Source organism: Mytilus trossulus, unplaced genomic scaffold (genome assembly GCF_036588685.1).
Source record: "Mytilus trossulus isolate FHL-02 unplaced genomic scaffold, PNRI_Mtr1.1.1.hap1 h1tg000024l__unscaffolded, whole genome shotgun sequence".
NCBI classification, from domain to species: Eukaryota; Metazoa; Mollusca; class Bivalvia; order Mytilida; family Mytilidae; genus Mytilus; species Mytilus trossulus.
This window is the reverse complement of record NW_026963290.1, coordinates 6,053,271-6,069,320: the sequence shown is the minus strand read 5'-3', so window position 1 is coordinate 6,069,320 and position 16,050 is coordinate 6,053,271. Positions and strand designations below refer to the sequence as shown.

Sequence of the window (16,050 nt, the reverse complement as noted above, 5' to 3'; positions counted from 1 at the left end):
ACTTGCTGAAAGAAAGATTTGATTGCTTTCATGGACTTTTAACAATAACGAATAAGTGGCAAAAAATCTTTTGAGATCCTTTTCACGATCATCAAGACGCTGTACACGATCTTTCACGATACAAAATATGAAATTTTACAAATATAAGCGTTTGCAAAGTTTCTGATTGAAAAAAATAACCTCAAAATAACGATATGAACTAATCAAGCAGTACTATTGAATGATACATTTTTTTTTAGAAAAAGACGTTCATATATTACAAATTAGAAGAAAAAAAATTGTACAAAATAAGAACTTGTACACAACATATGCATAAGTTCTTTCTCAGTCAAAATCACATTCGGGAATGTGACACACTAGCTGTAGGTAAAAGTGCATACCATACGACTTTTTTACTGTATTAAGTTATATGACTGCAAAATATGTCGATAATAAGGTGGGATACAGACGTAACATGTCGTTGTACCGCTTATTTGGTGGAACCGTATATCTTTTAATAGTCGATGTTGGTAGTTTTTACAAATAACAGTGATCCAATATATAGTGTGAACATGCACGAACGTAAAGAATCGTTGACCGTTATGGAATCGTTGACCATAATGGAATCGTTGACCATAATGGAATAACCGTTTCACAAATCATATCGGATAATTTTATGTTCCTTACGTCGTAACTACAATCCTCTTCCCTTTCATGAATGTGACCTATCGAATTAGACTATATACCGGATGTGTTATAACATAAGCAACACGACGATTGTCACATGTGGAACACGATCTGCTTACCCTTCCGGAGCATCTGAGGTCAACCCTAGTTTTTTAGGTTCGTGTTGTTTACTCTTTATTTTTCTATGTTGTGTCATGTGTACTATTGTTTGTCTGTTTGTCCTTTTCTTTTTTGGCATGGCGTTGTCAGTTTATTTCGATTGATGAGTTTGACTGTCACTCTAGTATCTTTCGTCCCTCTTTTAAAATCATTTGGAACATGTGAAGGCCGTACAATTGTTTGTTACTGCAATCATCAAATTTGCATATATTTTAGTTTGAAGTCTCTCATATGTGTCATCGTCGCGGAAAAGTCAAAATAAGAGGCAGACCTCCTAGTTTTTGTAGAATTCTCAATCTTAAGTAAAAGTTCTTTCGATGTTTGAGAATGTCTTGTTCCCATTATGCCTAATAGTTGTACAAAAATTATTCGGCAACTAAGAGTACACAATAATTGTCGGTGTGTTTGATTTTTGGCCTCAATACGGCTATTGAAATTGATATTTGATCTAACATGAAATTTCCAGCTACAATTTTAATTTTTAAAGAGCTGTTTAAAGTTACGATGTATTCAATCTGTCAAGTGCATCATAATGTTTTGATGTGCTGTTACATTTTTCAAAAGACTATAGAATAGAGAATTTTAAATAAATGGTATACCTTCTTTTTGGAATTTTATATCCTCAGTGCTCTTCAACTTTGTACTTGTTTGGCTTTATTAATATTTTGTAAGTGTCACTGATGAGTCTTATGTAGACGAAACTCGCGTCTTGCGTACTAAATTATAATCCTCGTACCTTTGATATCTAGCGAATACTTATAATATCTTTCTGTTAGTATTGAATAGTCTTGACTTAATATATTTGTCGGATTTTGATTGGCTAAAATGCGTCGTTATTATACCCATAGCCTCAGATGTTTTTAACCAATATACTCGGACGTTGCGTCCCTTTACCTCGCGAAATGTCATGTGCATTGTCGATGGTTTTCCAAATATTGAGGTCTGTAAATTATCCAGGATATCAGTTAGTAGATAAATCCACTTACGAATTTATCTTAATTAGTCAATCTTTTGAAGTAAATTTAGGAAATGCATCATTTGAATACCACATAATTGTCAGTTTCTCGGTCTCTGGATTTAAAACGCCTTATATTTGACTCTGTAGTTATCTAACATATATAGCTTCTAATATATCTTTGAAAATGTGTCAAATTTTTTTTTTTTTATTTTTGAAATGATAAAAACAACGTTGCTTTTACGTTAACGTTTGTGCTCACATTTATCAAATTTGGACTTAGATTGGGGATATATTCGTTATCTACGTTCATATCCGTAGATATGGCAAGATTATCACATTGATATTCAAAAACAAAAGAAATTCAGTTTACTAAAAGAGAAAAGGGGGAATAGTGTATGAATGTAAGGAAGAAGCAAATAATAAAACATCTTTATCTTTATTCACTCCAATGTTAAATTGGTCTAAAGCAGGCCTTTTAATTATTTTATTAATTGTTTAAAGAAATTAGAAATTACCTTGAACCTTCCATTTCCTGTGACGCTGTAAAGTAAAATAAATAACGTATTGTATCCAATTAAGGTGTTACTTAAACTGAATATGCCCATATTTACATACGTCGTGTTCCTTAATATCTATTAGATCACAGAAATTAGGCAATTCAATTGCCGGCGCGCAGGATAATTATTCGAAAAGTGATAGATCACAAAAGAAATTGAAAGGAACTTAGCCTGTGATAAAATTAAGATACATTTTCGTCTCTAATTCTTCTAATTTCGTCGCTGGTCTCGTGGTAGCGTGCTCGCCTCGGTTAGTGTGACATTGAAGGTTAAAACTGCGGCTCAGTGTTTCGGTTTAGTACAAAAACATATAAGAATATGTGGTATTAGTGACAATGAGACATCTCTTTAAACAAGTCAGAATTTAAACAAGTTAACCATCATGGGTAAAAGTACAGTCTTCAACACGGAGCCTGGTTAATATAAACTAAAATGTTTAACGTCAAACTGACAGATTTTTTTTTTAATTATACAAGGGATATAATTTTCTCTGTTCCTTTGCTAAGCGGGAAACAATTCTCTTAATAGTACCTTGTAATGCAGACCAATCAAAAATCGATAATTCAAAGGACAATAAAGTTAATTTACATCAATAAATTAAAGACAATCATCAGGGCATTTATTTTGGCCTCAAGACAACGTTAAGTACGTAGACTGTAAAAAAAATGAAAATGTCTTGCTTCCAATCTGTTTTTTTTTTTGTAATAGCTGTTCCGTTATTAAGTGAGTGTCATAATCGTTAAGTAGTTTCAATATAAAATTTTACAGTAAAAGACAATGATAATAGAACATTTCGGGTGATAAATTTAATTACACATAGGTGAGAGAGTGATAGAGGAGATTGCATGGTATCCCTCGAAAAAACATTTACAAACTCGCCTCCTCCTCAGTTGACAATGTATCATCGCTATAACAGTATGCTCTATCACCCATTCAGCTTTGGTTATGTATATAATATCTCATAATCATATTATTGTCCATAATACGTATTATATTCGCCACCAGACGTTAAACATTCATTTATCCTCTCATCAATCAAACTTATCTCATTAATTGTTTTATTTTCAACAATAAACAAAAAATATATATATATATATATATATTTTTCTGTTTAGAATTAATATCTTTTGTATTGATAATTTTTATAAAGATAAATGTGACATCACCTTTATCAGTCAAATCTTCATAAACATTATGAGCATCTTTCAAACCCAGTTTTTCATAATTTTTTGAAGAGCTGTAAAAATAAATAAACAAACATGTTTGTCATTATGTAGTACAACATATGCTTCTATGTTTACAGAATATCGTGAATATCAGAAACTGAATACAAATTCATTTAATTTATCTACAGTTTTCAAGTCTAATTTTGGAATTCAGAAACCCTACTCACATAGATTATTCTTAATGCTCTGCGTTTATCTGTTGACTTTGGTTCCTTTTTTATTTATTTAGCCTCGATAAATTTCGTATATTCGCACACCGTTCTAATATTTAACTGTTCATTATCTTCGTATCTATATGCCAAATAACGATAGAGAATGCTTAAAGGTGGGAAAAGTGTAGATAAGACAACATAAGTTCGGTCTACAGAAGTACACCCTTTAAAAAAGAATACGCACAAAAAAGAATGATATAAAATGTTTCGATAAAATAGTACTATACCTTAGGTCTTTGTTTGCATATTGCGCTGTAAAATACAAAACAATTAAAATCACAACATTACAAGGAACATAAAACAGATATGGTAACTCTAATAGAAAAGGTCAGTGTTACTAACGTACCTGATAATCCGTATTGTTTAGTTATTTAGTACTGACTCATCTGAACAATCAAATAAAATCAATATATTATCAACGAGGAAAAACTTATCAAGGCTATGAAATATGTTGAACTGGCAAGAAATATGAATAAAAAAGAATGTTCGGTTGTCCAAAATTCACTTTTGATCTCAGATAATAAAGTAGCAGTAAATATAGATAAGAACGCGCAGTTCAAAATATAGTTATTTCTTTCAATTTCATATATAGAGCATTTGAATCAAATACCTTTTTATATTGAAGAAGTGCAGAATCATATACATTGATTATTTGGGGATGACCAATATATTTCTTCTGAATATACAGAGCAAGTTTTTTATCAATAATTTTTAGAAAAAAAGATTTAAATACCATTGATCTCACCTTCATTGCTAAAATTGTCATAAGCATTTGGAACATCTTGCAGACCAAGTGCTTCATAATTTGTAGTCGGCCTGAAACAAAAATTAATACAAAATGAAATGTAAACCACATTTCGTATGTATTTTCAGATTCCTCAATTTGTGAAAAAGATAACTAAAAATAAACTTACTATTATCAAATTTAAAAGCTACTCATTAAAGCACATTAGAAGAAATATTTGTTTGTCTACATATTATTATTCCAAAATACGTGACTACCTTACCTAGCTATGTATAGTAGTGATTCCATTTGGACCAATAGCCAATAGCTTTTTGTCTTTGCTCAAGGATATGGAAGTACATTTTGTGCCTTGGTTGTACAGTTTGTAAATGTGTAATGTACTTTTTCCACATAAAGTTTCGATAGGAAAACGAAGATTCACAAAACAAAATGATAAATCCACATCACGTAGCTCATCTAAACGAAGTTATACAATCTGGACCAAAGTTTTTCGTTATTAAGTGGTCGGACATTAATGGAATATACTTTTTCAATATCATTGGTAATTTCCATTATCTGTTTTAAGAATATACTTTTATATTGAGCAACAGAAAAATTATTCATCCATTTAAAGAAGGGAGGAAATCTATTAAAAATGTCATACCTTTGATCTCTGTTTTTGTTTGAAGCTGTTAAAAGACAAAAGAAATATTTCAATGCAAAACTAAATTCAATTGACAGGCAATCTACATTTAGCCATTATTGTACGTCAGGAATATTAAAGAGTTGTCACTCAAAAGGTTGTTAAAGATACATAATGAGTAAAATAAGTCTTCATCATCATCATCATCTTTTATAGCAACTGTCTTTGTTTAGTTGATAAGTGTTCTTATACTGAATACAATTTTAAAGTACCAATTCCTCTTCGATATAAACCACTAGATAATACATATACAGTTTTGTGTACAAAATTGATGAGAGTGTAATCTATGACTACGTGTGATTTGACGGTTTACTATTTACCAGACTTTGGGTAATTGTAATTGTAATCGTAAATCATCTGTAATTGATTACAATTTTTCAAGTAATCATTGTAATCATTAATCAGCAAAAAATCTGATTACATTATTTAATTTAATCAATTACTTTTCAAAATGCCTTGTAATCCTGATTACTTTATGATTACATTCTGATTACAATGAAAAAATCTTGAACTGTGTTTATGGTAAATAAAAGAACCCTTTTGTTATTCTTATTTGATGAATATTCTACAAGTTAGGATAGTTTGGTTTACTTTAAAAGCATGTTAATTGATCTGTATACTTCTGACAATAAACAATAAACTATTACAGTATTGAAAAGTCATCATTAGCCTTAGAAGAGACATAAAATACAATTTTAAGTCTCTGGCCATAGTAAAAGATATTGTACATATTTTCACAATATATATATATTTGATAAAAACAAATATTATATTTAAGTAATATTATACTTTTCTGTAACCCTGAATTATAATCTTTTGTTAATATTGTGATTTTTGTCAATTCTGAATTGACAGGTAGGAAACCAACTAAGGTTTTTTTTATTGCAATTTCCAATTAAGTATAGCTGTAGGACAATATATAAGATAAAAGATTAATCAGACATGTTAAAGTTTATCTAATTGGAATAAATTAAAAGAATCTTGTTTAAAATAAGTAAATTTTGTATGTACTTTGATTGGACATGTAAAGTGCATTGATTTATAGTACTTGTATTTTGTTTACAATTTGTTTAAATAATTCTATTAAAATTTTACATAGTCTTTATCTGGTAACTTTATTTTATCCATATTTTAACTTCCATAAACTGCACCTTGAAATACAAATAAAGTCTGGAAGAGGTCAAAAGACAAATATCAAACTCTTTATATAGCCATATATTCAATTGAATTGAAGTCAAAATAAGTCAGAGATCAATTATTATAAAGAGAAAAGGGTGACACAATATTCATGTATGTATCTGTGTATGTAGTGAACTTTTGTGGTTTATTAGATAGATGAAGTTTGAGGTTATCATTTAAAAAAAATTGAAACAAAAAACTTTCTAAAAAGGGCTATAGTTGAATTAAACGTAAATTCATTAACATCATTCAAAATGTTTTTTTTTTAATTCATTGTAATCAGATGTAATCATGATTACTTCGTCAATGTTATCATTAATTCAATCAGACACTTTCAGAAATGATGTAATCATTAATTTAAAATCGTACAAATGATAAAGTAATTGTAATTTAATCAATTACATTGAAAGTGATCAGACCCATCTCTGCTATTTACAGATTTGCTGTTTATGCTCTTTTGAGAATTTATTGATAATACAATATTCGACAATTGCAAAATGATAAATATTTCATACATTTGTTTATTTTATTCATACCATTTTGTAAACCGCTACTGTTTTGTACTTCTTCATAACCGTGTGTGTGATCATCAGAATCAGACTTTTCAAAAGTCACTGTGCTAAATATGTACAAACATTATTTTAATAGACTTTTGTGTTTTGTGTTTTATACCACATCTTAATAACGATGCACGATTTGACAAAGAATAAAATAACTTATGACATACAACAGATTCACTTTTAAAAAAGTTAATGTTAAGTTTATATCTTAAATTATAAAATTTCTTCTAATTTATAAATGTTTTATTATACGTAGCTGTGACGAAATCGTTAAAAGAAATGTTAAAGTAAATAAGGCACTGCATGTTTTAAAAACAATTGAAACATTAATGTTTCGGTATATGTTATTTGTGGTTTAAAACTAAAACTGGTAGACTTTTGCCTTATAATAAGATTTTGTATTAATTATTTATTTGTGTTTTACGTTTTACCAATTGATAGTATCAGATTATTACATGGCATTTTTCATATCGCATGTATTATCAGCCCTAGGTTCAATATCAGCCCAAGAGCCGCATGGCTTGATGGCTGATATTGACCGAGGGCTGATAATACATGCGATATGAAAAATGACATGTTATGATCTTTTTATCATATGCTTCAACGATGGAGAAACATCACAGATTCATATATTGATCCTTTTACGTGGTTCCCAAATAGAAGTTCAAGAAGTGAAAAGTTCACGGACGTCGGATCCCAAACTTAGAACATTCGATATGAAATCTTTCTATCATATGCCTCAGCAGAGAAGAAAAACATTTAGATTTTGTCGAAACAACAAAAAAAATAAGTCAAAAATATACATAATGAACACTGTTTGGAAAAGTCAACTTTTTTTTAAAAGTAAATTTCTAACGAATTATGTTTGAAACTTTTAAAAAAGGTATTTAATTAATAATTTGATTGTTGTTTTTTGGTTTGTTTTTTTTATTATTTTACAAAATATACTTTCTAATATCCAAATAATTGTGTTGTACACTACTTTGTAATGTTTTTCAGTGAAAACGTAGCATTGAGGTGTATTTTCCGGAGTTTGCAGAGTTTCACCGGAATGCCATGCGATAACGTTACGGAAAGGCATGTGATAACACTCTAAGCGTGTGATAAACTTTTCATATCAGCCCGCGAAGCACCAATTCGAAAAATATGGAATTTACGTTAATTAAATGCTATTATCAAACAGTAAAAATCATATGTTATTTAGTCTAAGTATATGATAATAATCGATATCAATGTTTAATATATATGTAGTTGTAACCTGTGATATGTATATAGAAAGTGTGATTATAATAAAAATGAAAACAAACTTACGTTTCACCATGTTGATGTCCTAAAATAAAAAAAAAGATATATTCGTATTCTTATGCATAGCCTTCAGAAGAAATCAAAACGAAAACAGGTAACTTCTTTATTTCAGATATCTGATTTGAGCGTCACTGATGAATCGATAGGAGACTAAACGTGCGTCTTGCATAAAACATTTAGTGCTGATATCTATACTCTGTGTATTTTATATAAAATAGCACTACATAAGATAAGTCAAAGATGCTCAAGGGGCATTAAATCTCATAAGTCAAGAAAAATATCTGACAATATCATGGCAACAAAGCACAAAGATCAAAGATAAAATATATATTGTGTGCGCCCGACGCTAGTTTCTAAATTATATCATGGGTAAACAGCTACAATCAAAAACTATAATGCCAAGGATGCCTACATAATTGAGTACGTGAGACGCTAGACGTCATTTGGTCTCTTTTGGAGAGTTGTCTCATAATTGTCCGGAAATGTATGCATAGCTTGTTCTTTACTAGCGATACCGGTTGCTTCAGTTTGGTTTCTCTGTTACTTGCTGTCACTTTGAAGCGTGCCTTTTTATATTTTGTCTAATGTTTCTAAGATGTTTTAGTATATCATTACGAACTTCGTCATTTTGATAAAGTATTGTGACTTCAATTTATTGTTATGTTACTCTCGATTAATTGTATATTTAAACCATATGCGAAGAACTTAAGGAAAAAATGATGATTATCAAGCTATGAATCGTTTCATGAATTTTATATACGAAATGTATATTTAAAGAAAAAAAAGAAAAGTTTGACATGCCTTAGACACTTACCTTTTCGTTTCTTAATGATAATAAAAACCAAAACCACCATTAAAACAAGTATTGATACCAGACTTCCACACACAGCACCAATAATTATTCCTGATGACACATGTTCTGTTTTAAGTGGAGCTTAAAAAATATAAAATAAAGCACAACTTCAATGTCTACGTAATAACATCTATGCTATATCCTAAATTAACGATGATCTGACAATGTGTTGCATTATAAACTCAGTATCTTGATGCTATAACGATACTCTACTTATATGACAGCAGAACGTTTAAAAGAGATGTGTACGGTACATGCACGTATTTATTTCATTTGTATGATATAAAACAACATGCAATAATTTGTCACATGTATCTAAATAATTCCTGCATGCATCAAATGATATACCGTTGTGTTTTGTTCGTCAGCTCTAAACTATATATTCAAAAGAAATATCGTATATAATAAGATGATTTACAAAAGCATAATTTGGGTCATCAATTGTCTGAAATTTGTAGTGGACGCACCCAACCAGTAATTTGGGAATACCGTACGTATTCTTTAAAACATTTATAAATGGGTTGTACTTTCGAGATCTCTCAAATTCCGAAAGTTAACATTTTCAAAATGTAATTTTTTAGAGAGAGCAATGTATCTCGCATGTAGAAGACACCCTTGTAGATTTCAGAGAAAAAATAGGACAATACCACTATAAGGCAGCACTTTCACCCGCCAAATGGAATAAAAAGTAATATAATTTGTAATAACTTGTTTCCCAATTGCAACCCACTATACATACATATATTTAAACTAACGATTAATATATTATTTTACATAAAGTTTAATCACGACAAGCAACGCTTAAACTCTTTCAATTGTAGAAAAGAGGACATACACAAAACATTCAAAACATTATTATAAGAAAATACTTTACAAATGCGATGCGCTTTTCTACATTTCTCGAGACCAAATATTTTGAGAGCCATGAATATATGAGTACCGAATAGTAGCAAAATGCAGGAATTACACGAAGTAATCCTTTTTCGAAACCTTAATCAGTAAGTCTATTGAAGCAAACACATATCTTTATCGCCTTTTTTTTTTAAAGTACAGTTGTATTTATACCAGAAGTATTTTCATTTTTGGCGTTCTCTCTTTTACCCCCAAAAATATATATATATATATATATATATATATAAATATACCAGTTGTTCTCTGTATTCGTTTTGAATAAGTTTTCCCTTATAGTTATTATAATATAAAGTGCATTAATCTTTACTCATAAACACTTATTTAATTTCATAAATAAATAATGTCTCACTTGATCGTTCCAAAACCACCGTTTGTTCAACTGGTTTTCCAATACCATTTTCTAAAATTAACGTATAATTAGTGAAGTCCTCGTTTGTTAAACCATGTATTGTAAGAGTTAATTTATAACCTTCCACTTTAACAGTCTTTCCATGGAAAACATCTTCCACCTCGGCAGAGGATTCCGAAACAAAAAATTTAGTTGACGTTTGGATCTGTTTTCCATTATTGAACCAAGCAGTGTATATGTACTTAGGAACACTAAACACGTGAATAACTAGGTCAACAGTTTTTCCAATCTCCCCATACTGTATATTTCTTTCATCGTTGTCTGCAGTAAATACTGGTTGTGCTATATAATTAAAAAAAATAAGGTCTCAAAGACTCATCAGTGACACTCGAATAAAAAGAATATAACTATCAAAACATTATGCAGCATTGGAATGGTTGTTAATCTTCTCGTTGTGATAGCCTATCAGTGATAAAGAATAGATGTAATGAAAGTAGCTGAAATAAAAAAAAATCCGGAAAAATTAACTAAATCCTAGGACTTCAGACACAACAACCCTACCAAAGAGCGGAAAACAGCTGAAGGCCACCGATGGGTCTTCACAACAACGAATAAATTAAAAGCAACAGTAGTATACAGCTGTTTGAAAGTCATAAGTCGATGAGAAAAAACAAAACCTGGTTACAAAATAAAAAAGAAGGGAAACACACCCTGAGTCGTGCTTCATGTTGCCACTAAAGAAAAATGTGTACTAGTTCACTGATAGTGGACGTCATATTTGAGTCAGAAATATATAAATGAACTAAAATCAAATATCATACAAGACTAAGAAAGACCAGAGGCTTCTGACTTGGGACAGGCGCAAAAAATTGATTTATGATAAATTACGAATCTGAAAACTAAATATGAAGTCATTTACCGATTTATTAGGTCAGGTAAAATGTATATATAAATAAGGGGATTACACCACTTTCGAACTGCAGGAACTGCAAAAGAATGAACATTAGATGTGTTTACAAGTTACACATTATTTGCCTAGCATACATTTTCATTATCAATTCGACGTCAAATCCGATATAAATTGTAAAAGCACAGTAATAGGTTCACGAGATTTAAGTAAGCTTACTCAATGTTTTAAGATAGAGTACAGTTCAATTTACCAGAGGGACAATTTCTTGCCTTTCTTATTCCCTTAGAACATAAACAATAGTGGACTTAGTTAAATGATTTGTTAGTTTTGTATGTTGTGTTTTGTATACTAACGTTGTCAGAACTGTCGCTGGTTTCCATGTTTTAATATTTCTCAGAGGTACTAGGGTTGTGAATTATAATGTATGGTTTGCCTCTCTTTTAACTCAAATGAAGAGGTTGTTGGTAACAGAAAAACTTTATACATTGATTGTAATTAATAAATCCTAGTATCCCGCTTTTAATGAAATAAATTATTCTTTAAATGAGTACAAGCGTCAGTTTGCAATCATTGGCGAACAGTTGATGGCATTTTTAATACCGACACTTTACAAGGCATAACAATAAAAACTGTATTAAAACTAAGCATAGAATACCATAAGCAATAATTTCTGCCGCTCCTTGTCGCTTTTCTACACCATCCGGTCCTTGAATACCATTACTAACTGTACATACATATTCACCATTGTCTTGGTATCTAAGTATTGTAGGAACTACAGGCAGTGTTAATATAGTATCACCGTCCAGTTCCCGAATAATATGCCCATACAAAGACCTATGCTGCCATTTATAAAATGTGTATGTATCAGGATAACCATCAGCTGTACAATTTATTGTTCTTGTTGGATCTGTCATTTCATAGGTCACATTAGAAACAGAAACATCTGGCGGAACTGTAAGACATGCAATTCAAATTTAAAGAATCGCTCACAACGCTTTTAAATATCTGTATGCCAATATAATGAGAAGTGTTTAAATACATAAATATACCGTTTTTAAAATTGTTTCCTATAGTCTATAACATACGCAAATATCCATTGAAGAGTTTGCGGATAAACAAGTTATTAATTCGAATGAATTGCTATAACCCATTTCTACTTGTAAAGATGTGTAAAACGCTAGTGTAATAGAATAATTCGAAACAAGTTTAATATTACTGCTTGTAGATGCATCAATTTATTTTTTGTATATATACAAAGACGTAAATTTTGAAATTACGATACTTTATTATAATAAACCAAATGTAGATGGTGTGTTAAGCCTGTACATTTCCTATTTTATCACAGAACTGTAGTTTTAGATAACTCACATCTTACGAATAAATTTATAAGGTTTGAAATTCCACCAATGGTGTTGTTTGCTGTACATTTTATCGATTGTAAGTTGAATTTTCTATCCACCGTATAATTTAGCGTGGAGGTCACCGTGAACGTTTCATCGACCCATTGTTTTCCTTGTGATGATGCTAAATTAGTTACATCGGTTTGGCCTACCATCCACCAAATGGTGGCAGCAGGGCGGCTTCCGCTTGATGTACAAGTTATAGAAAATGGAGCCATTTCCATTGTATTTACAAGTGGTGCACTGAAAACTGGCATCAAAGGCATTACTGAAGTATAAGATTGATTATAGAACGATTATAGACTTTAAACAAAAATCGATACTCATGTTCATCTGTGCTGATATGTGCTTATACCTAGGTTTTTTGCATATCGATGGTGTTTATTATCTTTCAGTTTGATACGTGTCTTATAACTTATTCAAAGGATTGTAGTTGTTTTGGTTTTTAGATAACACAATAGCATTTTTAGATGAATATATAAGGGTTTAGGGGTTCCAATCTAACCATCTGTAGTTTAGTTTTTAGTAATGTTGTGTTTTTCTAAAGAAAAGTAAGAGTAACTATATTTATGTAAAACTTATGTTCGTTTGCATTTTTAGATGCATATAAAAGGGTTCAGGGGTTCCAATCTAACCATTTGTAGCTCTTTGTAATGTTGCGTAAAGTAAGAGTAACTATATTATTGTTTATTGGGTACAATTTGGAAATTAGTATGGCGTTCATTATCACTGAACTAGTATATATTTGTTTAGGGGCCAGCTGAAGGACGCCTCCGGTTGCGGGAATTTCTCGCTACATTGAAGACCTGTTGGTGACCTTCTGCTGTTGTTTTTTTATTTGGTCGGGTTGTTGTCTCTTTGACACATTCCCCATTTCCATTCTCAATTTTATGATGTAAAACTTATGTTCGTGTGCCTGAAATTTAAGAGTGCAATTTTTATATGTATGGAGAAAAAATTCTACACGATTTATGTAGCATTCTCTATAAGAAGATGATCAATAGTTACTTATCACTGATGAAAAGGTAAATTTATTCAAGGAAGGAAACGAACATTAAGAAAAATCTGCTTTTAAATTTGCAAAATAATTGTTAACAGAATATTACAGTTTAATATCGAAAAATGATTCCCCAAAATATGGTCAATGTCTAAAATAATTGTATTGAACCTTTGAAGTGGTAACAACGCATTTGATAGTAACCTATCTCAAGTTTATCAAACAATATTTTTTTCACAAATCGTCAAGTTAACAAGTCAAACGTGTATTTGAAATTGTGTGCAATGCAAAGAAATGCAAGTTGTTTATAAAAAAAACATATAAAAAGTTACCTACTTCCGTAGTCAATGCTAATATTAATATATTTGTTATCAATAAATGTGTTCGACAATGATCGAAAATATTAAGAAAGCCTAATATAGAAACACATTGATACCTACGATTTAGATCTATAAGGGCAGTAGTTGTCATTGGTATATCTAAAGCATCACTGTTTGCTTCACAAGAAACATTTGTTCTATCATAAATTCTAGGTGTATTTCGCAAAAGGTATTTCAATTTTTGGACGTCAGTTTTAACGGGTGTTCCAAGTACCACAAGAGATAACATAGGAGCAGGTTGTCCTCCAACGGCTATGCATTTGATGAGCAGATCTTGTCCCTCTGTACCTATTATTCTGTTAAATGCGGAGGCATTTTGAAATGCTAATTGTGTGGGCTGCTCTATAATAGAACGATAAAAAAATATTTCCAGGTCTATTTGCTGTTACCCCTTGTTAAAGATATTTTTCAAAATCATCATATGAACAGTGAAATACATTTTTTAGAAATAAAGGAATGTTATCAAATATCAGTCTAAAATTTTGAATTCTAGTCTAGTGATATCATATATTAAGTACATAACGGGAACTCGGCAGTTTAATCAAATTTATGAATATATCATTATCATCAAAACACTATAAGGTGTTTGTAAATAGATGTTTTTGTGTTCTGTTAAACTGTTCCTTTAAAAATATTAAATACAATGATGACTGATGTATCCATATTTTGACTATTGTATTTATTGTGACTGTTTAGTTACCGCATCAATGAAAATATAACGGAATTTGATGAGACTGTCATCAAAGTGAGAGAATTGGAGCTATAAACCCAGGTTTAATCCACCATTTTCTACATTTGAAAATGTCTGTACCAAGTCAGGAATATAACAGTTTTTGTCCATTCGTTTTTGATGCGAATTGTTATATGATTTTGCCATTTGATTATGGACTTTCCGAATTGATTTTCCTCTAAGTTCAGTTTTTTTGTGATTTTACTTTTGTTTCATAATAAGAGACTATCGTTTAACCCTGGGCGATTAATACTTCCCCTGTTTAATTCAAGGTAAATCATATTAAAGTGATTTTCAACAAAAATTGTTCAAGTGTAAAAAACTAAAACAATAATATTTTTCATATACTCCTTGAATTATCTTTCGACTCTCTAATTATAATTTATTAGTGTTTCTTACTTTGAATCTTGAACATTGCATACTAATACGATAATGTGTTTTGGACATCTCAGTACTCTAAGATATACGTTAACTTTCCAACTTGGGTACATATTTTCTTTTTGTATTACCAAGTTTTGCATACAATACTTCAAAATTATTTGCATTTTGTTAAAACTTTTATATAAAATTATATCATTAATCCAACGAGATCTACAAAAATAGTCCACTATAAATAATTGTGAATCAATATTTGTTCGTGATCATTAACCCTTGCGGAGCACTTGAGATCACCCCTAGTTTTTGATGGGGTTCGTGTTGCTTATTTTCTAGTTTTCGATGTTGTGTCATGTGTTCTATTTGTTCATGTTTGTCTGTTTGTCTTTTTTCATTTTTAGCCAGGCTTTGTCAGTTTATTTTCGATTTATATGTTTGACTGTCCCTCTGGTATCTTTCGCCTCTCTTTTAAGTCCGTAAGATACTTATATCCATATTATCTAGACGTGTCTTACATATTTATTTTTGGGACTATCAAAATCGCTATAAATATCTGAATAAATTGTGAATTTGTCAATACTATTTTATTTTGAACTAACTGAGCCATACTAGTATTTGATAGTAATATTGTTATTAGCATATATGTAAACGATAGCGGGTCATATCTTTGACCTTTTTATAGAACACTATAGTTTACTCTAGTAAGTAATTTTTACTTACTGAAAATGGTAAGATTGACATAATGAGTTTTTAATACACCTCCGCTGTTTGTGCTGCAGACATAGTTGCCTTCATCTTCCGTTTGTATATTAGATATACGTAAATCATAGTTGTTGACAATTTTTAGTCGGACTCTTGTCTCTTCAGGTAAATTCCGATTAAAAAAAAAATCACT

General features: G+C 30.4%; 1 protein-coding gene across 1 annotated transcript; it reads right to left on the bottom strand.

Moving 5' to 3' along the window:
• Positions 1–10,781: 10,781 nt before the first annotated feature.
• Positions 10,782–14,374, bottom strand: LOC134699073 (cell adhesion molecule 2-like). Its single transcript, XM_063560760.1, has 4 exons — positions 14,111–14,374; positions 12,642–12,941; positions 11,929–12,225; positions 10,782–10,825 (listed from the first exon to the last, which is right to left on the bottom strand). Exons 1-4 carry the CDS (start codon positions 14,277–14,279, stop codon positions 10,782–10,784), a joined length of 810 nt encoding a protein of 269 aa, XP_063416830.1. The 5' UTR covers positions 14,280–14,374.
• Between the last annotated feature and the right edge of the window lie 1,676 nt (positions 14,375–16,050).

Coding starts and splice junctions, on each gene's coding strand:
- LOC134699073 (XM_063560760.1), bottom strand. CDS start 14,279: ATGTTATCTCTTGTGGTACTTGGAACACCCGTTAAAACTGACGTCCAA. Junction 12,226..12,641: donor TATAAATTTATTCGTAAGAT/GTGAGTTATCTA, acceptor CATGTCTTACAG/TTCCGCCAGATGTTTCTGTT. Junction 10,826..11,928: donor GGCAGAAATTATTGCTTATG/GTATTCTATGCT, acceptor TATCACTGATAG/GCTATCACAACGAGAAGATT.